The sequence below is a fragment of the Oncorhynchus keta genome, chromosome 36, assembly GCF_023373465.1.
Source record: "Oncorhynchus keta strain PuntledgeMale-10-30-2019 chromosome 36, Oket_V2, whole genome shotgun sequence".
Taxonomy (NCBI): domain Eukaryota; kingdom Metazoa; phylum Chordata; class Actinopteri; order Salmoniformes; family Salmonidae; genus Oncorhynchus; species Oncorhynchus keta.
Genome location: NC_068456.1, coordinates 5004187 through 5031498, shown reverse-complemented (window position 1 = coordinate 5031498; position 27312 = coordinate 5004187). Strand labels below are relative to the sequence as shown.

The window sequence follows — 27312 nt, the reverse complement described above, 5'->3', positions numbered from 1 at the left end:
CTCAGAGCTCAATCTTTTCCTGAACACAACTGAAAAACAAGTATTGGTCGGCTTTCTATTTAAGCAAACCAAAACACACAAAAAAATCGTAAAGCAGAAAGTAAATGCTGTCTTTTTCTACCCAGACTTAAGAAGATATGTGGCAGTCTTACCTGTGCACCGAAGACTGAAAATAAGAGTCAAGTAATGTGAAAGTAAATGGTTTATTTTACGGCTATTGTTAAACATAAAATACATTTGAGGTAAATACTTAAATTAGCAGTTTCTTTGATTTCTCTGGTAAATGTTTAATTTCATATAGTTCAGCAAACCTCACCATTTCTATAATTTAGGTTATAAAATGTTTATTTCAAACAAGTGTTCTTGGATTCCACTAATTTGATCTATTTTCTTAATTTAAGACAAAGGGCATATTACAAGCATATTCATCCTCACACAATAGACTATGAGAATAGAAAATCAATGAAAATTAATACTAAACAAAGAACCATGTACAATATCAAATCAAAAAGCATTGACATGGACAAACCTGATGGGGAGTATGAGGGTTTCAGAAAGGTTTATTTTTCACTCCAACCAATCCATTAACCCGGTGGAACCGGGCCTGATCACTGCATTCACCATTCTATTTCACTTATGTGCAGTGAAACGGAATGAACGCAGTGATCAGAGTGGTCCCACCAGGTTACCAATCCATTGCATTAATGTAAAATCTGTTCTGGGTTTATCCCCATGGTCTTGTAGATCTCTTTCAGGAGTAGTAGGGCTGTGTCTTCAGACTCCCTGGGGAAAAGAAAGGAACAAATAAATCAATGTCTGCAGATGGAATTATTTTTCAAACAAGAATACCTCAACTCAAAATAGATCAGCTGTGGAGAGAAGACAAAAAGTAAAGCCGGTGAGCAGGTCTTAAGTCTCCGGTTCAAAACTCAATCAAGCAGTAGACACAAAATCAGAGGTAAAGCTTTTCATCAAATGATATGGCTAAACAGCAGCTATAAACAACCACACACAAGTATGACCTCATATGGAGTACCCACGGGGCAGAAGATGATTGGCCGATCCAGCCATGAAATGTATTCAACAGTGCGCGTCGATCAACATTTCTGTTTCAACCTTAACATAATAAGGGCCAGAGTAAGCAGCAGAGCTGATATTCATACCAGTAACACAGGTGACTCTGCAGGGCGAAGAGGTACTCGTTGAAGCTCTCGATGGGCTTCTCCTGTAGGACATAGTCGATGCGGTTCCCCCCGTTCAGCATGCCTATTTTCACCTGGGGCTCTTCTTCTCTCAGCAGCTCAGGACTCTCCACTATCCTGTGTTCTGCAACTAGCCAACGTTTTGACGTTGAAATAAAGTTGTTTTTTTAAAGCAAAGCCCTATCCAAATAAACCGAAAGAGCAATATTTCATGAGTTATTTAAAATCGCTCTTATACTCACCATCACTGTGTGCATGCTTCTCCTCCTCCTCCTTGATCTGATTGGCCACCATAGCGAGCTCGGCTGCCAGCTGGGCATTGGAGGTGTGAGCACGAGCAAAGTCGTTGAGGGTCTGCCAGGCACTCTTCAGGGAGCTGATGAAGCCGTGCTTCAGGTCTGAACCCATGCGAGAGAGACTCTCCTTCAGCTCTGCCACACACACACACAAAACAATTCATGATTGTAAAACTCACTGACAAATTAAACATACTACACTTTGGAATCCTGGTCTTCCAGGACTGCTCTTTGTGTTCTGTTGGTGAGGATTCACTCTGCTAAGATCTGAGTCATTGTATTTGATTTACTTCTTGTGATTAACCAGTGTTTCCACTAGGATTTTCCCCCCAGCAGTGGTGGCAGTATGGTAGTAGGTGCCAGGTGCACCGGTTTGTGTCAAGAACTGCAACGCTGCTGGGTGTTCCTAGCTCAACAGTTTCCTATGTGTATCAAGAATGGTCCACCACCCTAAGGACATCCAGCCAAGTTGACACAACTGTGGGACACATTAGAGTCAACATGGGCCAGCATCCCTGTGGAAAGTTTTCAACATCTTTTAGAGTCCATTCCCCAACGAATTGAGGCTGTTCTGAGGGCAAACTGGGGGGGGTTGCAACCCAATATTAGGAAATGGTTCTTAATGTTTCGTACACTCAGTGATATATATATATAATTCTAAAAATATATATATATTTTTTGCATTGGTGGCCACCGCTGCTAAATAAATATAGGGGAAACATTGTTCACTTCCTCGGAGACCAGGGTCTGATTAGTCATTTTCAAAATGTGAAGAGACAGTGATGACAATAGTAGGGTTCACCTGGCGATGGTAATTAATAGAATACAAATCTGAAGATAAAATAGAGCCGGTGGTGAATCTATAGTTCCTTACCGAGATGCAGCCTCTTCCTCCCTTTGTGGTGTGGAATCAGAACCGGTTTCAAGTCCAGGTCTAGCAGGATCATGGGCTCAATCCTGTAAGCAACTGGGTCCAGCTAAAACAAACAGTTCAAACAAACAGATATTTTAACATTTTGAAAGATACATTTATTACACCCTTCCATATCAATGCATGTATTTGCTACCCTGATCTACTTTAATTAAACACATTGGCATTAACCATGTCATAGTTCAATCAAATGTATTTATAAAGTCCTTTTTACATAAACAGTTGTCGCAATGTGCTTTATAGCTGACAGATGCAAATCCTGTCACGTACAGTATGTCATCTGTATGCACACCCATACTCCGCTCAGAACACTTGTGAGGAAGATTGGCTAACCGGGTGGTAGATGTTGAAGAATCCCTTGCAGGTGGGTAGCTGGTAGTTTTCCTCAATCTTCTCCAGGCCTCGCACTGTGAGGAACATCCCTATGGGAGATCCCAGGGCAAAGAAATTCACTGGCTCAAAGTCCAGAGTGTGGTACACCACCGACACCTATGGGGCAGAACACAAACACCAGACAGTGCTTTTACATGAGCCCTGATGAAAATGTATGCTTATGCATGACATTCCAGAAGGGCTGTAGACTAACGTCGTTACTCCACACTGACGTCATGGTTTCGGGTCGGGATTCAATCAGATCAGCGGAAACCCGCGCTAGCTGACAAATGTATAGCTTTTCATTACTTTTGTTTTAGGCGTGTCGGATGTGTAACTTGATCGTCATTAATAAAAAGCATCTAAACATTATCTCACATTACTTTTAGAGTGACATTTAGTTTTCAACAGCGGATATTTGTATCCATTTGCTGTCGGTCTCTCCTACATTTGCTTTGATCTCCAGCTGTCCCATAGTAATGAACGTGTCATGAGGAGACAAGAGGGGCAGGCAGCGTTTCTCAGCCAGTCGAATCATGAATCAGCTGGCATCATTTTTATGGATATATACAAAGATGTCAATTGAAAAATTGTGAAAGTTTGCAGTCTTTCCAGCTTCCGTTTGAAGTGATTGTGTTGGCGGTGCTATTGGCTAGCTCCTCTGAACAACAGTGTCCTGACGAGTGAGCACATTTTCTGTGCCAGGTGAAATCGTGCCTCATTAGCTCATTGTTATGGATGTATCCAAATTAATGTCACTAGATAACAACATTCCAGTATTCAAACAGCCGTAACACGGCTGCGACTCCGTGCATCCAACTGCAATGTCTGCGATCGGTAACACCAGGAGCCGCTTGAGGATTTGACAGCTCTAACGCAGTTACACCTTCGACACCGCCTAAACAAAAGCATCTAAGAGTTAGGCAGGTTGCGCTGATCTGATTGAATCCTGGCAGAGGTTTAGGCTTACCTGTCCAGTGCCAACTTTGAAGTAGTTGTAATCCACATGGACGGATGAGTAAGTCCCGCCAACAGGAAGATTCGAGGTGCCGGGCCCTGGGAGAGACTCACTTAATTGGGCGGGGACGACCTCTTGACTGGTCACCTTCACTTCTGCTGCCTTCTTATCTTGTGCTGCCTGACGAAAGGAGTCCCGAAGATAGAAGGCACACGAACACAGAATATTATGTTCAGTTGACACAGTTTTAGCCATCACTGGGTTGTGTTCAGTACGGCACACTGTAGTGAAACATTTTGGAATAGATCAAATGTTCTATTCTAATTGTATTCTAAGTTCAGGTAGTACCGGCCCATTTCAAAACTTTTTCTTCCTTTTGAACACAACACTGGTGTCAGAGACAAAGACGATTAAATGCTCACCTGCTTAATTGCTCTTTCTTTCACAAATTTAGCCATTTTCTTCCTTGGCCCCAATGGAATGCCCATCTCTTTCAGGTCCTCAACTGTGCACATAAGCTAACAAAATATAGAAAAGACAGTGGGATTTGGACCATAGATTGGTAATCACCAATTCTAGGAAATGGCCTAGGGAAGCATTGTAATACAATTGAATCATTTACTTTCCGTTTCTGAGAAATTTCACTCAAAAGCCAGTTCTTTTCAGGCCTCAAATGTGTTTTTTTTTTTTTTTACCAAAGGACATTTGTTTTGTAGATCCATATAGCAAAATCCTTATAGACACAATCCAAAATAAATGTTAAATATGAGCACCGTAAAATTATCTTTTATCTGTAAAATTATCTTTTACATTCATTTGAGATATGAATAATTTAGGCATTAAGCTGGATCTGCACAACCAATGCTGTGGCATGTGGACTCACCTTGACTTTTGAGGTCTTAAAACATCTGACAAATGATTATTTTGGAGTGTAATGTCTCTAAGTGTCATAAGCAATATGAAATTTGCAATATTCCCATAAGCAAATTTCAGGCCTGCTGAGCGCAAACTTGAAAGTTGTGCAAATTCCAGGGTGCGTTTACTGTGAACACGGAGGCTGCACCCGCTTTAAGTTAGTTTTAACAGTGGTCAAGTAGGCTACTGTGGCTACTTGATCATAATGTAGGCCTACCAGAGTGGCCCACCATAAACTATGGAGAAAATGCATTTCATAACATTTTAACATGGAAATAGCTGTTCTATCATTCAGCCTACAGTAGCAGCCAATGTGTGGTGTTCAGTGTAGGCTTACATTCCATGAGACTTGAAAAAACATGCAGGGCTTGACATTAACCTGTTTATCGACTTGTCCTTCAGAAAAGGATGTGACTGAAAATGCTGTTGTGTTGTTTGATGCAAGAAACCACTTTACAAAATAAAATGCATCATTACTCCCTTACCACTATTACAGAGAATCAACAAATCAACAAATGATGCTACCTTCTGCCTATTGACTACTTAGCTTATTCATACCGTCTCAAAATACAACACTGCCCGTTTAAGACAAAAAAAGCTCTTTTACTTGACCTGCATTTCAAAACGTTTTGTGCTCTTGTAGGAAGCAATCACTCCTCAATTGCTGACTACAAATGATCTATAACTGGGCTAATAACTCACTAACTAGGAAAGGATATGAACAAATGTGCATGTCGCTATACACGTACCTCTCGCTTTGATCTAAAAACAAGTGCAACTAACTCACGACCGCTCATGCTGTATACACAGTCCAGTTCAAAGTGATTGGCACAGATCCATATGTGGCAATGGTCTATTTGCATATAGCCCTACTGCAGCTCTGATTGGTTATTGCGCACCGGTTTGTGTAGAGTATGGGCCTGAGTTGTGCCTGTCAATGCAATATAATGCTACTCCGATGCGTTCTGCCTACAATCTCTTGCATAGTTAGTTTCACATACTAAGTCTAGCATAGTTTTTTTAGTTTCGGTATGTTGCATTGAAAGTGGCTAACATTGTGTTGATTCGATCACAATTCTCACAGTAAAGGGAAACGTTGATAGTGTCAACTAACGGGGAAAACTCTAGAAAGGTGGGTAGGGGCGGCTGGTAGCCTAGTGGTTGGAGCGTTGAGCCAGTAACCGAAAGGTTGCTGGATTGAATCCCCGAGCTGACAAGGTAAAAATCTGTCGTTCTGCCCCTGAGCAAGGCGCCGAAGACGTTGATGTCGATTTAAGGCAGCCCCCTGCACCTCTCTGATTCAGAGGGATTGGATTAAATGAGGAATGCATTCAGTTGTACAACTGACTGTTGTACACTGACTGTTGTACAACTCCCCCTTTCCTTTTCCCTGAAGTTCAATCTTGTGCTTCTCTGTGCTCGCTGATATTTATTCTGTGAAGCAGCTTAATGGGAACATAGGTCATAAGAATTGAAAGTAAATATTAATAACTACAGTATATGGGTTCATGACAAGCAGGGAGGGTTCTTACAAAAGATTCCAGGTCAATCCTCTCCTGTTCTAAAGTGCTCTGGTACTCAGACAGGCCCAGATGTTCCAGCGATGCAGAAAGATCGTCAAACTCCTCCCCTTCCTCCTTAGGCTCCTCCGCCACAGCAGCAGGTGAGGTAGCAGCAGCGGGGGGAGCCACCTGCTTTAAGGAGAAGAGGGATTGTTACACTCTCTGGTGTCACTGAAATAATGAAATAAACAAATGTTTGGATAGCTATGGACCTATTACCTGTTTGTTGCCTGCAGGGTGGCCCCCATTTGCAGTTGACATGGTTTGCAAAGGTGAGACATTCTTCTGGTTTGACAGCAAGTCGAAAAGTATGAGGGAACCTGCAAACACACAGAGAGACAGGTTTGTCCAAATCATTCTCACATCGACTTAGCTAAAAGTATGAACACTTGGGGCTGGTTTCCTGGACCCAGATTAAGCCTAGTCCTGAACTAAAAAGCACTTTCAATAGAGATTCTCAATTGAACAAAGTTTTTTTTTTTTAAATCCAGCACTACGATTTCATCTAGGTCTAGAAAAGTGGCCCTTGGTGTCTGGCTGTTTGTACCTAAACTGTGTCCGGATACTGAGACGCCTCCGGTGAAGTCTGGATTCCGCTGCATGAACAGAGCATAGATCCTGTTAATCTCCAGGGCAACTGTGTCCATGATGGTCTGGCAGTAGGTGGGACTGTTGTAGAACAGCACGTCTAAGAGGGTCTCGTTAGTGAAGTGACGCAGACGACCCGTGCTGGGCAGGGTGATCTTCTTTATCCTCCTAAAACAACAGTAGGGAATGGATTGAGTCAGAGTGGGAGAAATTGGATGTGTCTGATTTACAAGCTCTCAAATCCTTGCTTCCTCCACCCTTGTTTCCTCAATTCCTCTCGAAGCGTATTGGAGGACAGGATCTGAGGTCCCTCCCATGGGCGGAAGCATTAAGCAAGGATTTGACAGCTGGTAATGTTCTCAGACACAGCCATTGTGTGGTTTTCATTTGTAAAAGCTTGCCGCTCACGTCAGCACAGATTTTTCGTGTTACAATATTATTTCCCTATCCCACAAAGAACAGGACGTATTCCCACGTGTATGAACGTCCTTAAAATGTCATTATGGTTCACTTCCACCTGAGACTTACCCCACACAAGTTTGTTGCCAATGTTTACAGTACATTCTGAAAGATTTCAGACTCCTTCCCCTTTTCAATATTTTGTTACGTTACAGCCTTATTCTAAAACGGAATAATTATCCTCATAAATCCACACACAATACCCCAAAATGACAACGTTAACTATTTAATCAATTTTAGAATAAGGCTGTAAAGTAACACAATGTATAACAAGGGATCTGAATACTTTCCAAATGCACTGTATGTTAATATAAGATCTAGTGTTACTTTTCAGGAATTGCTTTTCCATCAGGAGCGTGACACTAAAGACTTGGGGCGAGCAGAATGTGAGAAGGTGTTAACCCATGTTCACAGTTGGCCATTATGTTAAAGCAAGCAGAAAAGTACCAGTGGCCTGGCCTTGGCTCCCAAGTCAGAGCAGATCCGCGGCCCAGTGAGACACCGGAGCCGGGCCATGGAAGTAGAAACAAAAGTCTAAGCCTTTTTTCGTCTCCTCACCTGTCCACCCCTGTGGCGTCCCCATGCAGGGCCGTGTGCCACTGAACAGGAAGGAACTCCACTCGACTGATAACACACTCGTCCTGCGCCTTCTTAAAATGACTCTGCAGCAGCTTCAGGGAAACACTCCGGAAGTCATCCACTGTGAACACAAGCAACACACATTTCTAATACTCCATCTGGGTTAGTATGGAGCAGTAAATGGATATTCTACACAGTTACATTCAATACACCTTAGGGGCATTTGCTGGGCATAGTAAGAAACACCATGACAGGCAGAACATACCACAACCTATACCATTCATGGCATAAACAAACATCCATAATATGATATGAATATAGAGCTGGGTAATAATGGAGACTTAATAGGCCATGTGGAGCGATAGATCACACATACCACACTCCACCATGCTCCTAAACCTCAGGTCACAGACTGGACCGATGCCATGCACCATGAACACCAGGTGATCCACCTGAGGGAGCTCCCCATCGGGAACTTCATCATGGTCATCATCAATGCCCCTCTTGACCACCCTGGGTCTGGTCTGTCCATCCTGGGTTGTACCCCACTCGTCTGGCATGGCGGATGGCTGGAATTGCACGATCACCTGTAGAAAGACAAATATAACCTCCTCACAAACTAGAAATACAGTCGCTTCTGGGTCGGCAAAACAACAAAGTCCACTCAAAACCACGATATGGTGTTCACGATTGGAAACTACCTGGTGCTTGTTTTCATGAATTTCAAAGAAACAAAGAAGTGATTACCATTTAATATTTTAGTAAACACCTGGTAATTATGCATTGTAAAATTAAGTCATACAAACATACCTTTGGATTGTGCATGACAATGGTTTCCCCCGATGGGAATTCCAGTCGACGGTGCCATTGGTTGGTTGACACAGCTTTCTTATATTCTCCCTACATAGAGAAGACAGCCAATCAAGCAAGGCTCAGACAGAATATTAAACTCTCAGTCCACTTTCAGGGCTAAAACCCAACACACCCCATTGCTCAGCTGTATTCTAATCTGGGTAACAGTGAGTCCTGGGTCTTGTTCATTAGGGCACACTGTAGTAAAATATAGTAAAACATTTTGCAATGGAAATCGAACACAGGACATTTTCTTTCAATTGCATGCCCTAATGAACACGACCCTGGTCCTGTTTTTTTTTTATTTTTTATTTTTTTACATTGATGGGACCAACCTCTAGCTTCTCGCTGAACTCCTCTGAGTAGGGGATGAAACGGCTGTCTGTGTCTCCTTTGTAGAACCAGGTGCAGCGCCGCACCTCTGTAGGTTCCTCCTCCCAGAATACAGCTGTACGTATGCGGTCATAGAGCTGCACGTCATAGCGCCCTCCTTCTGTGCACACAATCACATTCTCAGGGTCTGGTTGCACTGGAGGAGAATGAAAAAATGTAATCATATTAGATTCAATATTGTTTGCTTCTCAGATATTTGCTTTACGTACAAGAAAACGCATTGCGATAGGAAAAGACTCACAACAAAAAGATAGGCTAGACATAACATCAAACATACAAATGAATGAAAAACTAAACAAAAAATGACAACAGACTTTTGTGAGATGATTATGTATCTGTGAGTGTGCATAAATTAGGGTAGAGTTTACTAGGGTGCGCTACAAATAATGTTTCAAAACATTTGTGCAACGTTTGGTGCCTAATGAACACGCCACATATTTCAAAATTGCTCTGTTTAAACAAACATGTTTTACAAATATCTAGGCCTACATAAAGAGAGCTATGCAAAGTCAACTTGGATACCTAGAATATAAAATGGCTCTGATGATACATTTAAAAAAATAGTAGAAATCACATCATTCATCTCACCTGAATTGTAGATCTCCTCCAGTTGAATGGAGTCCAGGATACTAAAGGGAAGCCAGACACTCTTGGACTCCACTTGTTTGCAGAAGAACCAGTGAGGCTGGACAGCCTCATACACGTTATATTGTATAATTTGATTGGCTGGAACCAGTGCTCCAGCAGTGGTGGAGTGATGGGTCATAGGGGGCGGCCCCTGAATCTGTGTGGGAGGGGGCTGAGGAGAGAGTTAAAGGGAAAGTTAGCTTTATTTTTTTTACAACCAAATCTTTATTTTTGATGTAAATAAAATGTTATAGAAGAGTCCAGACATTTTCTTTGCAATTTCATTCGTTTTTGAGAAACTTACCCCAACCAGCGATTCACTTCGCAACAAAATGGAATATAACGTCACGCATAAAGTTCGGAATAAAACAATGTCATATGCAGAACATCTAAAGACTTGCATCACTTTACTGAGAGCTTTTCAGTTTCTAAAAGGACGTATTTGGGTGTTTTTGGAGCATTTGTTCATGTTTTTTCAGAGCCCCCGTACTGCACAACGAGGATGAGGAAGCAAATCGCTGGTTGGGGCAAGATTTCTCAAAAACAAGTCAAATCGCAAACAAAGTGTCTGGAGCCATCTACAACAATCCATACAAAATGCTGATATGGTTGTAAAAAAGCTAAATTCTCCTATAAGACATTTAGAGACATTTATATTAGCCTGATTGCCAGTAGTTTAATTCATCTTAAAAATAAGAGGTTCACACCACTCACTACTAAGCAATAAACAGAGTGGAGTTGTTGTTTACCTTTGTGTATGTGGATGGTGCCGATTGGAATGTTGGCGCTTGAGAGCCCATAGTGTAGGGATTTTGCTGCACCGGTGGGCTGGATAGTGACTGGACCTCTGGAGCTGGCATATAGGGTTTGGCTCTGCTGCTGAGGGGTGTGTGACGGTATGGATTATAACTCTGATCAGGGGCTTGTGGAGGGGGCGGGGTCACTGTGTTAGGGGGAGGAGTGTATCTTCCAATGGGGTTCTGGTAAACAACATTGCCAAATGGCTGTGGCACATTAGGGTTGGTTAGTGGGATAGGGGGTGTTGGGGCCATGCTGGCAACAATGGGGACAGAGGTTGGTCCAGATGTCACGGGGGCTACTGATAGTGATGCCGGGGGTGGACATGCCGGCTGATGTCCAATGGAGGCAAATGGGTCACTGCTGTTCACGGGACTGGAGAAGTAGCTGAATGTGGATGGTGCTGGGGCATTTCCAGAGGTCTGGCCAAGAAAGCTGTCTTCTTCTCCGACATCTGCAGAATCGTCTAGGAAAAATAACAGAAATATTGAGCAACTGAGTTGCTGCAGTATATTTGAACTCGTCAACAGTCTTAACTGTGAGCAATGTCAAGAATCCAATGTTAATCCACCCTTTTGAGAACATCAAACAAGGTTTATGTTCACATGAGTTTTGTTGACTTGACACTGCTGTAGCAAATATTATTATTTTTATTTACTAAGATCCCACAGAAACATCTTGATATCTATTAAACTGCAGGGATTTACAATTATTCAAATGTATAATGGGCTTGTTGGCAGCGAAGTAGCTAGCAGCTAGCTAACATCGTTAGATAGCGAAGTTAGCTGTCATGTTTGTCATAGGTGCCCTGCTGTGGCCCTCGCCATTAACTTACCTCCTGATAACACCGCCGGACCACTGGCCTGACTGACAGGTATGAAAGGTAGGTTGAAATTGAACTCCGGTGCCGCCGAAAACAGTAAATTTGCGCTAGAATTTGGCACAGTATTGGTTTTCCTATCAGCCATTGCCACCCCAAATTACACGTCGCCAAGCTTATTTTACAGCCAGAGCAGCATAACTTCACCAACCGGATCTCAGACGTGGTTCTCGGTGATGGCGTTTGGATAAGTTCACTGATCTGTAATACAAGTCATAAGGTAAAGTATTCCTCGCTGAGTTGGTGCTGATTGTAGTCAGCTCAATGAGTCTCCGCAAGTTCTTTGCGGTCATGACGGACCGGTAACGAAATGAAATATGAGTAAGATTCAGTGCTGCCATCTACTGCTATGGCTGAGCTACTGCAATTAAACAATACAACATTTAACACAAAGTTTCTGATCGACTTTCTTCTCCAGTCGACGGTCAACATGAGTAACATGGATATTATTTAAAATACAATAATATTACAGATATTGTCGAAAATATCCCTAAAAAGATGCAGCTGCGACGACGAGGGCGTTGCGTTCTCATGGCTAGTGACGCAAAGTTCCCGCCAGTGTGAACGCGGACTGAGCTGTGCGCTGCAGGAGAGAGAGAAAGAGAAAGAGAAAGAGAGAAAAGTTATTGAGGAATAACTATTGATATTCTCTGTCGTTTATTTTATCGGCCTTCCAAAAAAATATATACTGGTAAATAATGCCGTCGTCTCACGATTGGATAAACAAGCCATTGGGCGTTGTCGAAGCGATGTTTGGTAAGAAGACAAATGCGGTTGAAGAGGTGCTGCTAGCGAGACCATGCTGGTTCAGGAACTTAGCTAGCTAGCCACAGTTAGCTAGCTAGTTACGAGTTTGAAAACAGCTGATTTTCCAGAACAACAAACTGATGAGACTGGAATAACTTACTAATGTTAGCTAACATGGGACTGCTTTAAAAGTGTGGCGTGTGTTTTCGGAGGTCATTCATATTTAGTTGAATTTCTATTCTGTGTTATAATAGGTGGTTGTTTCTTATGATTGGCCAATACACATGTTTACGTCTCCCGTTTGTGGCGCTGTGACTTTCTGCTGATCAACATGCATAATGCGGATGTGGTTTGTCTGTCGCTTCTGTTGTCCTGCAGCCCAGAGCAACTCTAACCCAGAATGGGAAGCAAAAGTGTTGGAATACTTCAAAGGGCAGCTGAAGGAAAAGGAATCTCATAGCTGGGTATGGACATTTTAAAAATGTCTCTGAAGAATGCTATTTATTCTCATTTGACTAACATTGGTGAATATAGAATCCAGCACACCCTTCCTTTGTACATATTTTTGTTTGTTTTCATTTCAGGTTCCTTCGCTAAATGATGTGCCCTTGCACTACTTGAAGCCCAACAGCCTTGTGAAATTCCGTTGTTTGGTCCAAGACATGTTTGATCCAGAGTTCTACATGGGAGTGTATGAGACTGTGGACCCCTCAACCAAGGCCAATGTAAAGCCTTTAATCTCTTCCATTCCTTTGCTTCAGTAGCTGCAGAATGCACTATATTACACAGACACCTGCTGTCAGTGTTGTCTGTTGACATTTGCCTGCATGGGAATCTGCTAATGAGACTCTGAGAAATTATAGGATGTTCGAGCTGCATTTCACCTAGTCCTGTGAAAACAACCCGTTTTAGTTTTGTAGATAGTTCATAGTCTATGTATGTGTTGAAAGTGCAGTCAATTTACTGTAATTGGTGGAACTATATGGTAAGTAGGAAAATGTTTTTCCAATCTTGTTCTGTTCCTCCAGTCATTAGTTGTTGTCTGTCTGACATTTCTCAGGTGTTGAGATGTGGGAAGTACAAAGATGTCACAGAATGTGGGGTAAGCTCATCTCTCTAACATTGTCCAAGTTCAGCAGCAGCCATAGTTTGAAAGATGTGTAGCTAATGTATTAGACCTTTGCATGGCAGTCAGGGCAGGTCATTTTGACACAGAGCATGCAAGTGGTGTCAACAATGTAGATTTTAGTTTAAACCCAGGAGTGGTAGAGTTTGTTTTAAGATTCAAATTCACATGACTGCTCTTGATTACCTGTGTTCTTCAGGTGGATTTGAACTCCAGAAACACTGTGACTGCAGAGAGACAGACCTTCTATTGTGTCCCTATTCCAGGAGAGAGCCCTTGGGCTAAAGAGATATCCTTTCTTTCTGCTGTGATATACAGTGCCTTCGGAAAGTATTCAGACCCCTTGACTTTTACCACATTTTGTTACGTTACAGCATTATTCTAAAATGGATTGAAACATTTAAAAAATCCCCAGCAATCTACACACACTAACCCAGAATTACAAAGCAAAAAAATGTTTTTAGACATTTTTGCAAATTTCTAAAAAATTAAGAAAAATAAATATCCCATTTACATCAGTATTCATACACTTGCTATGAGACTCGAAATTGAGCTCAGGTGCATCCTGTTTCCATTGATCATCCTTGAGATGTTTCTACAACTTGATTTTGGTGTCCACCTGTGGTAAATTCAATTGATTGGACTTGATTTGGAAGGCACACACCTGTCTATATAAGGTCCCACAGTTGTTAGTGCATGTCAGGGCAAAAACCAAGCCATGATGTCGAAGGAATTGTCCGTAGAGCTCAAGAGACAGGATTGTGTCGATGCACAGATCTGAAGAAGGGTACAAAACAAAAATGTCTGCGCCATTGAAGGTCCCCAAGAACACAGTGGCCTCCATTCTTAAATTGAAGAATTTTGGAAACACCAGGACTCTTCCACGAGCTGGCCTCCTGAGCAAACCGATCAATCAGGGGAGAAGGGACTTGTTCAGGGAGGTGACCAAGAACCTGATGGTCACTCTGATAGAGCTCCAGAGTTCCTCTGTGGAGATGGGAGGACCTTACAGAAGGACAACCATCTCTGCAGCACTTCAATCAGGCCTTTATGGTGGAGTGGCCAGTCTCAGTAAAAGGAACATGACAGTCCGCTTGGTGTTTGCTAAAAAGGCACCTGAAGGACTCTCAGACCATGAAAAGCAAGATTCTCTGGTCTGATGAAACCAAGATTGAGCTCTTTGGCCTGAATGGCAAGCGTCACGTCTGGAGGAAACCTGGCACCATCCCTATGGTGAATCATGGTGGTGGCAGCATCATGCTGTGGGGATGTTTTTCAGCAGCTGGGACTGGGAGACTAGTCTGGATCGAGGGAAAGATGTACAGAGAGATCCTTGATGAAACCCTGTTCCAGATCACTCAGGACCTCAGTCTGGGGTGAAGCTTTACCTTCCAACAGGATAACGACCCTAAGCACACAGCTAAGACAACAGACAACTTATTAGTGGCTTCGGGACAAGTTTCTGATTGTCCTTGAGTGGCCAAGCAGAGCCCGGACTTGAACCCGATCGATCATCTCTAGAGAGACCTGAAAATAGCTGTGCAGCGACGCTCCCCATCCAACCTGACAGAGCTAGAGAGGATCTGCAGAGAAGAATTGGAGAAACTCCCCAAATACAGGTGTGCCAAGCCTGTAGTGTCGTACCCAAGAAGACTCAAGGCTGTAATTGCTGTAATCGCAAAGGTGCTTCAACAAAGTACTGAGTAAAGGGTCTGAATACTTAAGTAAATGTGATATTTCAGTTTTTATTTTTAATACATTTGCAAAAATTTCACAACCTGTTTTTGCTTTGTCATTATGGGGTATTGTGTATAGATTGATTGAGCGGGGGGGCGGGGCAATTTAATCAATTTTAGAAAAAGACGACCTCACAAAATGTGGTACAGGTCAAGATGTCTGAATACTTTCCGAATAATACACTGTATATTAATTTGGCTGTCTGCCAAAAGAGGGGCTTATCCCCCTCCTGAGTTTTTGGTCCAAATTTGGCTTTGAGTCTATGAATATGATTATGCAGTATGCTCTGTGATTATCCATGTTTGTTTGCCTAAATAGCTGTCTCAAGCTATGGAGTTGTTCTTAACTCTGCCACACAGCTATGGCTGTTCTAGTCAGGCAAGAGTTGTCCCATCCACCTCCTATGTCCCAAGCAGACAGAAGCGCAGTTACGAAGAGGACGATGACATGGACACACAACCCCAGAAGCAGAGAGAACCACACACAGGTGGGTACACACCCCTTACGAACTGCTTTACTTGGAGGCATGTTTGAGACGTGTTCGTTAGGGCACACTGTAGAAAAACTTTTTAAATAAAACCCGACATGCATTCAGATGGTACCTCCCGGTTTGGACTGTTTTTTTTATTTTCATGCCTAGTGGGCATGACCGTGGCTGGTTTATGACCCTGGCTGATTCAGCCAGGTTGAAGACTCAGTTTCAGAGGCACTACAGCGGTTCCTCATTTTTAAAGTTGCGTCATTCCGCAGTATAGTATGCTGTGTTATCTTTGCCATTAATGCTCATTTGAAACACCAGAGGGCATCTTTGAGCACGTCTGCTCAATCTAGTGTTTTTTTTTATCCTTCTTTTATTAACGAAAATGGTGAACAAATACCGTATGCTTTCCATTGGATATACAGTATATACATCATGACCTATTATACGTTAGTTGTTTTGGTTGGGCTTTGATTTAACTTTCGTCGGGGCAAATGAGGTCTGTGATATTGAGTTAGAAATGTCAGGCGTTCGTCTTGTCAGGTGAACTGTTGTGTCCTCGTCTTTTGGTCTGATCATTTCATTCAAGCGTTTTAGTTATAAAAAAATAAGTACCGTAGGGAGCCTTGAATAATTAAACAACAAATGGAACTGCATGTTGTCTGATGAAATTGCAGTCATGAATGCATATGACTGTTTATGATCTTTCCTGTACTATTGTTGTATTTGTTGTGTTCCAAATGGTCTGACTTTTTTTTCAGTAGTACATTTCCTTCTCTCAGGTATCTCAATTCTTATTAGCCAATGCCCATCACGTGGTCTGGTCCTTCTCGTAGACTGGTAGACTGGTGCAACGGAGCGCGTAACGTAACAAAATGTGGGGAAATTCAAGGGGTCTGAATACTTTTCAAAGTGTATTCAGAAAGTATTCAGACCCTGTGACTTTTTCCACATCTTGTTACAGCCTTGTTCTAAAATTGATGATTAAATCAATCTACACACAATACCCCATAATGGAAAATCAAAAACGTGTTTTTAGATGTTTTTGCAAATTTTATAAAAGTATTCAGACCTTTTACTTAGTACTTTGTTGAAGCCCCTTTGGCAGCGATTACATCCTTGAGTCTTCTTGGGTATGACGCTACAAGCTTGGCACACCTGTATTTGGGGAGTTTCACACAATACCCCATAATGACAAAGCGAAAACATGTTTATAGAAATTTTTGCAATTTTTTAAATAACAGTAACCTTATTTACACAAGTATTCAGGCCCTTTGCTGTGAGGCGAAATTGAGCTCCGGTGCATCCTGTTACCATTGATCATCCTTGAGATGTTTCTACAACTTGATTGCAGTTGACAGTGCATTTCAGAGCAAAAACCAAGCCATGAGGTTGAAGGAGTTGTCCGTGGAGCTCCGAGACAGGATTGCGTCGAGGCACAGATCTGGGGAAGGGTACCAAAAAATGTCTGCAGCATTGAAGGTCCCGAAGAATACAAGGACCTCCATCATTCTTAAATGGAGGAAGTTTGGAACCGTCCATGCTCTTCCTGGAGCTGGCCGCCCGGCCAAACTGAGCAATCGAGGGAGAAGGGCCATGGTCAGGGAGGTGACCAAGAACCAAGTGGTCACTCTGACAGAGTTCCAGAGTAGTGTCATACCCAAGAAGACTTGATGCTTTAATCGCAGCCAAACGTGCTTCAACAAAGTACTGAGTAAAGGGTCTGAATACTTATGTAAATGTGATATTTCAGTTTTTGTATTTTTAATAAAAAAATGTTATTTTCTTTGTCCTCGTGGTATTGTGTGTAGATTAATACATTTTAGAATAAGGCTGTAACGTAACACCCGGCCTGCAGTTGCGGCATCACCAGCTGTGAACTCTGCTGCAATGCTCTTAATTATTGCCTGATATGTTGGTATTCATAACCTTATTTAACCGATTCTCCCCTAACCCGGATGACGCTGGGCCAAATTGTGCACCGCCAAATGGGTCTTCCGGTCGCTGCCGGCTGCGCCGCAGCCTGGGATCGTACCAGAATCTGTAGTGATGCAGTGCCGTAGACCACTACACCACTCGGGAGGCCCCCAATTCTTATATTTTTGAGTGATGTGATTGGCAATGCACTGAATCCTACAGCATTCTGCCGGCTGAAAGAGGAATTTTGATAATGTTACCGTTTATATCAACACACTCGACGCTCCCGTTCAACTCTAAATCGCTTTTGTGTGCGCACCAAATAGATAATTTGAAGTAATATAAGTTAATTAAATAATTGAAAGGAAAATGTGATTCATTTATTAGCCTAGTGGTTATTAGTATTCGGGCATATCGTGTGAATTAGGCCTCATGTAAAATCCTTGTCAAAAGCTCGAGATACTGTTGCGTATAGGTCGAGATTATTTATGGGTTGATCATATAAAAAATGTTCAACTCCAAAGGAATTGTCTGTCTGTGGCGCAGGAACCACTGACTCGCTACCCTTTTTCTATAATCAATACACCTACCGGGAACTCTTACCTGTTTGGACCGCATATGAGGTCTCCTAAATATCTGTCGACTCGGTGGAACTCTTATGACTGGAGATGCGTCACGCATAGCAAGTTATGGTGTTGAGGCTGAACAGGATGCGCTCTTAGGCCTACAGCTCAATGGTGGTTTAAAATGAAGACATGGCTTATTATAATAGTGATCATAATTGTCATAACAATAAGGAGAAAGAACAAGGAGGGTAGAGGAGCGAGAGCTACTTGCATATTATTTTTCTGCCTTTTATTACCACATAGCAATGATTTTTAAAAACAGCCGGATTTGTGAAATTGCTTTATCCAACATTTTGAAGTTGCGTGAGGCTTGGTGCTCACGGCATCAGTAGGCTATTACATTCAAACAGGCCACAGAAGCAGGATCTGTCTTATTCCTGTAGATATGGATGGTTTATAAAGCCAGGTGCATTTTAAGTTAGGCTATTGATTTATAGACCTAATTAAGTTGTTTACGCTCTCCTCAATTCGCTATTGTGCACAAAGTAACATATAGGGAAAGGCTTCAATTCAATTGTGCCCTGAAGATGGTTTCAGAACCGTGGACTATTTTTCCCGCGTAGGTTCTGACCGAGTCACTCATTTGTGGCTTTCGTTCAAAATAAGATACTATAAAGAATGGTTAAAGACACATTTATTTCTGATCATCTTCAGCATTCCCCGTCTCTCACACTACAGCTCATTTTGTTTGAATTATTATGTGGGTTATAATGAATTGACATTTTTAGGGGTTAATGCATTTTTTTTGTGGGGGGAAAATCAGGTCTGTGATATTGTGTTAGAAATGTAGAACCTTAGAGGACTTCAGCCTTGAAGTCATTTCAAGTTGGCCCTTTTTGGCACTTTAAAATAGGTCAGTCGGTGATCTGTAGCACAAATTGGGGGATTTTTCTCACCTCGCCGAGCTATTAGACTAACCCTTTGTAAATTAATGGAGGTGGGAATTTTTCTGTCCGAGTCTCTCCTCTTGCGCTTGAGTCATGCATCGGGCAAAAAAATCAGCTGGCGGGTGGTCCCAGAGTTGAGAGGGAACTTGGGTAAATACAATGGCACAATTACACTTGACATGTGGATTCAGATAAAATATATATATATATAGTTTAAATATGAGTGGGTGCTATTTAACATGGAGTGGGACAGTTCCCAGCTCAGAACTGCAGATAAAATAAGCGTTTGCCAGCTTTTGTGGAAAAAAATAGTTATGAATCTTGTTGAGTTCCTCGATTGCGTCGGAGGCCACACTCGCCTCGGAAGCAAGCAAACAGCCGACTAGATATATATCTTCACTAGATCACTATATGCTTCCTAAGGATAAAGCGTCACCTACAGATGGATTTTGTGGTGTCAGAGAGAAGCCAGCCTGCGACCACGCACGTTGGATCATGTCTTTTCCCTGCACCGCAATTTGAAGAAATCAAGAGCGATGAAAGTTTTGTTTTTAGTAGCTTTCGCTCTATTAGAAGGCTCTTTTTCAAAGCGATTTGAATTGTCAATGTGCCGCATTGTGGAAGACAATATATATCGAGGCGTTGTTTCTGTTCAGCCAAGTGTTGAATAGACATGCAGACAAATGAATTAATGCAGGAAAAGAGGAATAATAATCACATAAAGCATTTAGACTAAATCAATTTGTTATTTTGTTGGGTAATGGATTGACTCTCGGAACTCCATAAGTCAGCTTTTTCCCCCTTGAGTATAATCAGTCATTCAGAAGGTTAAACCCACAGGTCTTAGGTCGGCAGTCAATTAAATTAGTTTACCAGGTTCGTTTTTCATTAGGTTAAAATAATCCATGCCGCCTCGCAATGTTATAAAGTGTAAAAGTTATTGGGCGGCGTTACAAAGTTGTCTGGCAGAAGTATTACAACGGAAATGTGCTGTTTAATCTGTCTTGTCAGCGCACTTCAAGACGTGGTATATGAAGGTGCGTGCAGTGAGATTTACCCGATGGGTTGGAGGATGTTTTTCTTGTCAATCATCTTGAGAGAGAAAAAAAAGTATACTTAAGTGGAAATCAACCAATTTGGGAGCGAGCATATGGAGGTGAGCAGGTGTGATGTCGTTGATCATTGTGTGATGTTTTTGTCATGTAAAATAAAATTCGGGAAAATTACAGCTTCCAAACACGAATCTGATTTTGAATAGGATTTAGTTGATTTATTTCGTTTACATTCTTCATTGTAACCACAATGTCTCAAATAATTGAGAAGATTAACTTAAGTTTTATTACAGTATCAGAAAGAATGTCTTATTTATTTTGATCCAGGGCCACAAATGAGTGAGTTAGTGGGCCCCAAAATAGCCTACTAAATAGGCCAAGCCTAAACAAATACATTCAATTGTCTAAATAAACAAGTACATTTTAGTAAATAAAACAAATGAAATTGCTCCGCTCTTGAAAATATGGGCAACCTTTTTCCGTCCACATCCTCGCAGGACTCCTTCAGTTTCTTCTTCACATCAGCAAAGGAGGACTCTTCATCAAGAGGGGCTATCGATATTTCCACACTGTGGTAAATAAAGCCAGTTTGTAATCTTCGATTTTCTTTCTGTGTTTTTCGAGGGAGAGAAACCAAAAGCATAATCGGTGTTCTAAATCCCCCCTGTGATCGTGTGGCGCAATGATGGAATGATGCAATTTACCACTATCTGCCACGGTGTCGCGGCATAAACAACTTTTTAATTGAGAAACCACTATACCAACCGTTCCTCTTCTATTTACAGAGCCCCATGGCAATGGAGACTCCAAGCGGCAGGAGACCGAAGCCCCCTCCAGCCAGACAACTGCCCCCTCAGACTGTTCCTCCCATCTGGACCTCAACTTTCCCCTGCCGGGGGAGAGGGGCCCAGCCTGTCTAGTGAAGGTAAAACAAACCAAATCATCCTGGGTGATTTTCAGGCCCAGCCTGTCCAGTGGTTGATTTATATTATATTTTGCCTGGGTTCTGTAACTAGCCTATTTGTGTGTCAGAATAGTCAAGTGAATCCAAAGATCCCATTTGCCTCGGACTCACCAGGTGCTCTGTTGACAGGTCTATGAGGGGTTGGACAGCTTCAAACTGAACGACACACTGGAGATCTACGGGATTCTCTCCGTCAACCCAGTCCTGACTGTGCTGGGCGAAGAAAAGTTAGGCGCTTGAGTTTATTTTTAAATTAGTTTTACTTTTTAAAATAATTTTTAAAAATACATATAAATGTACCCCCCTTTTTCTCCCCAATTTCGTGTTATCTATAGTAGTTACTATCTTGTCTCATCGCTACAACTCCCGTACGGGCTCGGGAGAGACGAAGGTCGAGAGCCATGCGTCCTCCGAAACACAACCCAACCAAGCCGCACTGCTTCTTAACACAGCGCGCATTCAACCCGGAAGCCAGCCGCACCAATGTGTCGGAGGAAACACCATGCACCTAGCGACCTGGTCAGCGTGCGCTGCGCCCGGCCCGCCACAGGAGTCGCTAATGTGCGATGAGACAAGGATATCCCGACCGGGTTAGGGAGGGTTTAGCCTGGGCTCGAACCCAGAGTCTCTTGTGGCACAGCGATGCAGTGCGCCACCCGGGAGGCCCCTTGTTTTAGTTGTGTTTTGTGCATCCGTATTGCTCACAGCATTGTGTATCCACACAGAGACCCCTCGTTGTTACTGCTAAACCCCACCGAGTGTATGGAGACTCCAGAGGAACAGAGAGCTCATGACCCCCCTGCTTCACTGGTGCCCCGTCTCCACATGCTGTACGCCCGCCCCCTGCAACACAACAACCCTCTTCTGCCCTCTGCTCCCACAGAGGACCAAAGCGCCTGTAAGACTGGGACACATCACAATATACATTTACTTGTCTTCACTGAGGGGCGGTGCATTTCTCCCACTGACATCAATTAATGATTTATGAAAAAAAAAAAAAAATGTGGACCTGATTTTGTATGCTTTAAAAACAACAAAAAATCTAATTTATAGGGTTCCTTGTCTGTTTTAAACTTTTGTGTCTCCCCCTTCTCAGTTGTATCCTCATTCCTGGTTGAGATGGCATCGGTGAGGACAGAGCTGCTCGCTTACCTCACCCATGTTCTTCTGGGAGACGGACTGGCTGCCGAGTACCTCTTACTGCACCTCATCTCTAACGTGTGCGTGTGCCCTCCATACACAAAGGGATGGTTTCCCAAAACCCAGCGTGAGCTTACTCCTGGCCTAAAACAATTTAGTGGACATCTCCATTTGAGAATGATTTTTTAAACCCAGGACGAGGCTTAATCTGGGTCCGGTGAAACCGTGCCAGAGATATACGATGTCTATTTTCATTTCTCTATTTATGACTCTTATCTGTAGTACATAGTAAGTACCACCGCTACTCTTTATTGTAACAAGCTCCTCAAGGTGGTTCCTGATAGTGATTGTGTGGGTCTCTGTATTCACAGGTATACCAGGCGGGATGTCCTGCCTTTGGGTAAATTCACCCTGAATCTGAGTGGCTGCCCGCTCAACTCCTACACAGAGCGACTCTATCAGATCGTCCAACAGCTGGTGCCTTGTGTGAGTTAATATTCTTTATCGTGGCCCGCGTTAAATCAACTGGTTTGACTGTTTGAGGTTTTGAATTGAGATGTCGCAGCATGTTTTGGGTGCCACTAGTAATTGAGATTAAAAGTTGAGTAGAACACTGACACGCAACTACAGACAGAAGTATGGCAGTACAGTTTCTTCATTTGTCATGACTAAATGAATTTATCCTTCCACGTAAGGTAAGTATTAGAATAGAGTCTGGCAATAGTGAAAGAAGTCACACTTTGTAAAACTCTAGGATGACAATTAGGGATCCATGGGCTTTGAGGGTTGTTCCAAATCTGAGGGGAGTGGCTTTGGAGTTTGACAGTTTGAATGTATACATATCCCAGAGAGAAATTTGCTTGCAAACATACACTTCCGTTCAAAAGTTTGGGGGTCACGTAGAAATGTCCTTGTATATGAAAGAGAACCCCCATTTTAAAATAACATCACATTGATCAGAAATAGAGTGTAGACATTGTTAATGTTGTAAATGTCTATTGTAGCTGGAAACGACTGATTACATGTTTTTATTTATTTATATCTACATAGGCGTAGAGAGGCCCATTATCAGCAACCATCACTCCTGTGCCAATGGCACGTTGTGTTAGCTAATCCAAGTTTATCATTAGAAAACCCTTTTGCAATTATGTTAGCACAGCTGAAAACTGTTGTTCTGATTAAAGAAGCAATAAAACTGGCCTTTAGACTAGTTGAGTATCTGGAGCATCATCATTTGTGGGTTCAATTACAGGCTCAAAATGGCCAGAAACAAAGACCTTTCTTCTGAAACTCGTCAGTCTATTCTTGTTCTGAGAAATGGAGGCTATTCCATGTGAGAAATTGCCAAGAAACTGAAGATCTCATACAACGCTGTGTACTACTCACTTCACAGAACAACACAAATGGGCTCTAACCAGAATAGATAGTTTGGGAAACAGACACCTCACATATCCTCAACTGGCAGCTTCATTAAATAGTACCCGTAAAACACCAGTCTTAAGACCAATGATAGTCTAGGGCAAGGCCCATTTTAGTTCCAGTGAAGGAAAATCTTAACGCTACAGCGTACAATGACATTTTAGACGATTCCGTGCTTCCAACTTTCTGGCAACAGTTTGGGGAAGGCCCTTTCCTGTTTCAGCATGACAATGCCCCCATGCACAAAGCGAGGTCCATACAGAAGTGGTTTGTTGAGATAGGTGTGTGAAAAACTTGACCGGCCTGCACACAGCCTTGACCTCAACTCCATTGAACACCTTTGGGATGAATTGGACCGCCGACTGCGAGCCAGGCCTAATTGCTCAACATCTGATGTTTGACAAACGGGTGTCCACATACCTTTGGTCATGTAGTGTACATTGCATGAATATAACCTATCGCACAACATACATTACAAGACTTGAACCGACAGACAGTTTATCGCTGTACGTTAAAGTAACTTTGGTTACTGTTTTTCTTCTCCCTGGTAGTCATACCGTCTCAGTATGAGCCTCCACACAATGAACAGCATGCGTCTGGTGCCTAAGAAGGACTATGTGGCCAACCGGCTGGTGAGTGGAGCCTTGCAGCTGGCCAGGAACACGTCCCTCTTCCTTGATGAGACGCAGCTGGAGCAGGGTCAACTGGACAGCTCAGGTAAGAGGAGTGGGCACTGTGAACTACTGGCCGCAACTAGGGCTTTGTCCCTGAGCCACTAGGGCAAGAAACTGAGGCCCTGCCCAGAAACAACTTTTAAGCTCGGACACTTGTGTAGATCTGAGAGGATTTGATAGGTGTTCATAATTGCTCGACGTTGCTCTCTGATAGGCTAGATGGAATTTTCCACATTGCTTGTACCTGTCGTATCCTCTCAGATCTCCGCAAGTGGGGATAGGTGACAGGGACAAGGGGTTGTTCATGGGCAGCACGAAATAACTACGGCGACTGGGAGCACATTTTTAAGACTAGCACGCAGCATGTATCGGGAGTGCCTCCAGCTGTCGTGTGCGAAGTCCGGGGTATATTAATGAATTTGTTTGGTTTACCAATTGCGGTAGTGCAATGTCATGTAAATCTGTTGGAAATAGCTTTGTGCCGTGGCGAGATGTCCATAGATATCCGTGTGTGCTGTAGGTGTGCGGAACATCACTGCCCTGGGGAACCTGATCTCTTGGCAGAAGGTTGATTATGACTTCAGCTACCACCAGATGGAATTCCCCTGCAATATTAATGTGCTCGTCACATCAGAGGGCCGATCGCTGCTGCCGGTGAGTACAAATAAGAGGGTCTGAGGAGGCAAGGCCCACACACCAGAGGGCGTAAGAGGGGCGTGTGTGTGTGTGTGTGTCCACGTGCGTGCAGGGGTTAGGTTTCAGCCAGGATGTCAGGAGACTGACACGTGTCAAATGCCATGGGGTTGTTTCCAACCAGCGCCATCAGGCTGCCCCCTTCTCGCTGCCCATTGGTCTCCCCCTAGCAGCGCCGTGGTCTGGCTTTAGAACTTGGCCTCTCTGTGTTGCAAACGGCCAAAGGAATGCGCTGTGTGCTATTTCTGTGTGTTTGGTGGAATGGAGTTGCTATGGCTGCAGCTGTGCCACCGGGACAATCCTGGCCAGAGGCGTCTGGATTGGGCCGTCTATCAGGCCACGCCACAGTGAAGGGCAGGGTGAATGTGTCATAAACAACTGTGGGAGCAGATGGTCACAAGTTCATCTTCCTTGTCGATGATGAGTCCCGTGCTGCGAATGTGAAATGAGCTGCTGAAGTTCTATATACACACACCCAACTCGGGTTTAAGTGAACTAGTGCTCACCAGCACCAGAGGTTTGAAATCAAGCCCTCGACTTGAGGACTTCCCGCAAATACCTCGTCAACATATTTGTCACACTGACTGGATGGTCTGAATCTTTCTCGGGCCGTTACAGGAAATACCCCCCCCCCCTGTGTGATGTGTTTATCATAGAATCTCTGCTCCCATTCCACAGTCAGACTGCCAGGTGCCCCTACAGCCCCAAGTGACCCCACCCAACATGGAGGAGTATCTCACTACCATCCACATGGCACAGTTCACGTCACAGATTAACAAGTTCCGTGTGTACCTGAGTCTGGCCCGTACCCTCGACTACAGCATCTCGGATGAGGTCACCAAGGTGAATGCTACTTTTGATTTTTCAGATTGCCAAACCTTTGTTATGAACCCAGCTTCTGTGCTGAATGCAATATTGAATAGTTAAGCTCAGTCAAGGTGTTTTGTTATGTCGTGGTAAGGTATCAGGTTTACAAGACCTGTGGTTACTCTGACCACTCACTCTATTTTCTATAGAAACGAGCCTAATTTGTTTCTTATTTTTGTTAAATCTTAATCAGTTGCCTTGTTACTGTTTTCCACAGGCAGTTGAGGATGACTTTGTTGACATGCGCAAAGATGACCCCCAGAGCGTCACCGCAGAGGACCTGCATAGGATGCTTGTCGTTGCAAGGTACGTGGGAAGTTATTCAGCCATGCTTATCCTGACGTCTTAATTCAGCATAACATGCTCCTCAAGTTAAGCAATCATTTTCTGTAGCTAAATCGGCATAACGTTTGTTCCCAGGTTGCTCTCCTTAAGTTTGGGGCAGACCACCCTTTCCCGAGATGGATGGATGAGAGCCAAGCACATAGACATGCATCGCAGGAGCAGGACCGAACAACAGAAGAGTCTCAATGGCAACGAGCCTTAATCAAACATCCGGTGTGGATATAAAAATAAAAAAAACATGTTATGTGGAACATTTTTTCATTTTGATACCAGAAGAGCAATTTCTTTTTTGAAAAGTTCAACTTAATAAAACTTATGTACAAAAGTTTTTGTTCTTTTTGCGTAGCACTGGGATTGTAAATGTAGCTTTTTTTGCTTCAGTTGGGAGATCAGGTTAAGCTTTTTATCAGTTGTCATATTTGCAATTTCTTGATAAGAACATTTTTAAATCCTGGCAAAAGAAATGACAGGATTAATTGTTACTGTGGGATGTTCAGTGCTTTGTATGTTACTGCCTTGAACTCCATTGAAGTACTGTTTACGTTTGGAACTCAATCCAGGTAAATTTGAACTAATGCAGAATATGCTAAGCCAATGTTGACTTTCCTCCCCTTACTCTAGACCAAATGTTGTAGGTTTTAGTTGAACATGTTGGATCTGGTACTGAAAGTATGTGTAAATAGGGCATTTTGAGATTTTATTCTCCCCATTTTATGCCTGAAAGTTCTCAGGAGTCAATACATTGATCATGATTTGCCGAATGACCTTCCCCAAAATGTAATTCTTGCTTTATGGGATCAGTTTGTGAATGATTGACTCATTAAAATATAGATAGCTTGCCATTTGTTATTCTGGGCTAATTATTGTTAGGGACACTCTGGAATGCATATCAATTTTACTGTACCAGTCAAGTTTGGACACACCTGAGGGATTTATTTTTTAAAACTATTTTCTCCATTGTAGAATAATAGTGAAGACATCAAAACAACATGTAACCAAAAGTGTAAAACAAATCTAAATATTGAGATTATTCAAAGGAGACACCCTTTGTCTTAACAGCTTTGCACACTTGTCATTCTCTCAACCAGCTTCACGAGGTAGTAATCTGGAAAATTAAGAACTTTGAACATTAAGTGCAGTTGCAAAAACCAAGCGCTATGATTAAACTGTCTCATGAGGACCGCCACAGGAAAGGAAAACCCATAGTTACCTCTGATGCAGAGGATAA

General features: G+C 42.8%; 2 protein-coding genes across 5 annotated transcripts; one reads left to right on the top strand and one right to left on the bottom strand.

Annotated features, from left to right (window-relative positions):
- Nucleotides 1-187: 187 nt before the first annotated feature.
- Nucleotides 188-11661, bottom strand: sec23ip (SEC23 interacting protein). 3 transcript variants are annotated; one of them, XM_035753926.2, is made up of 17 exons: nucleotides 11368-11661; nucleotides 10484-10998; nucleotides 9696-9906; nucleotides 9050-9243; nucleotides 8673-8762; nucleotides 8239-8449; nucleotides 7842-7983; nucleotides 6784-6992; nucleotides 6456-6556; nucleotides 6207-6368; nucleotides 4182-4277; nucleotides 3772-3939; nucleotides 2763-2918; nucleotides 2373-2475; nucleotides 1445-1633; nucleotides 1164-1332; nucleotides 188-783 (listed from the first exon to the last, which is right to left on the bottom strand). In XM_035753926.2, exons 1-17 carry the CDS (start codon nucleotides 11498-11500, stop codon nucleotides 702-704), a joined length of 2931 nt encoding a protein of 976 aa, XP_035609819.1. In that variant the 5' UTR covers nucleotides 11501-11661; the 3' UTR covers nucleotides 188-701. The 3 variants fall into 3 exon arrangements, with proteins under 3 accessions (XP_035609819.1, XP_035609821.1, XP_035609820.1); XM_035753928.2 differs by having other exon boundaries at nucleotides 1164-1326; XM_035753927.2 differs by having other exon boundaries at nucleotides 6207-6365.
- A 201-nt stretch (nucleotides 11662-11862) lies between these two features.
- On the top strand, nucleotides 11863-26926 carry mcmbp (minichromosome maintenance complex binding protein). Of its 2 annotated transcripts, none has more exons than XM_052498363.1 (16): nucleotides 11863-12168; nucleotides 12538-12623; nucleotides 12744-12884; nucleotides 13220-13261; nucleotides 13485-13575; nucleotides 15381-15509; nucleotides 20768-20907; nucleotides 21076-21173; nucleotides 21672-21844; nucleotides 22043-22166; nucleotides 22458-22572; nucleotides 24057-24222; nucleotides 24700-24833; nucleotides 25551-25715; nucleotides 25957-26045; nucleotides 26160-26926. In XM_052498363.1, the coding sequence occupies exons 1-16, from the start codon at nucleotides 12111-12113 to the stop codon at nucleotides 26284-26286; spliced, it is 1878 nt and encodes a 625-aa protein (XP_052354323.1). In that variant the 5' UTR covers nucleotides 11863-12110; the 3' UTR covers nucleotides 26287-26926. The 2 variants fall into 2 exon arrangements, with proteins under 2 accessions (XP_052354323.1, XP_052354324.1); XM_052498364.1 differs by lacking the exon at nucleotides 11863-12168 and adding an exon at nucleotides 12220-12371.
- The last annotated feature ends 386 nt before the right edge of the window (nucleotides 26927-27312 follow it).

Coding starts and splice junctions, on each gene's coding strand:
- sec23ip (XM_035753926.2), bottom strand. CDS start 11,500: ATGGCTGATAGGAAAACCAATACTGTGCCAAATTCTAGCGCAAATTTA. Junction 6,557..6,783: donor AGTATCCGGACACAGTTTAG/GTACAAACAGCC, acceptor GTGTGTTTGCAG/GTTCCCTCATACTTTTCGAC. Junction 784..1,163: donor CAGAGTCACCTGTGTTACTG/GTATGAATATCA, acceptor TCTTTTCCCCAG/GGAGTCTGAAGACACAGCCC.
- mcmbp (XM_052498363.1), top strand. CDS start 12,111: ATGCCGTCGTCTCACGATTGGATAAACAAGCCATTGGGCGTTGTCGAA. Junction 15,510..20,767: donor GCAGAGAGAACCACACACAG/GTGGGTACACAC, acceptor TTCTATTTACAG/AGCCCCATGGCAATGGAGAC. Junction 22,167..22,457: donor CTGCACCTCATCTCTAACGT/GTGCGTGTGCCC, acceptor CTGTATTCACAG/GTATACCAGGCGGGATGTCC.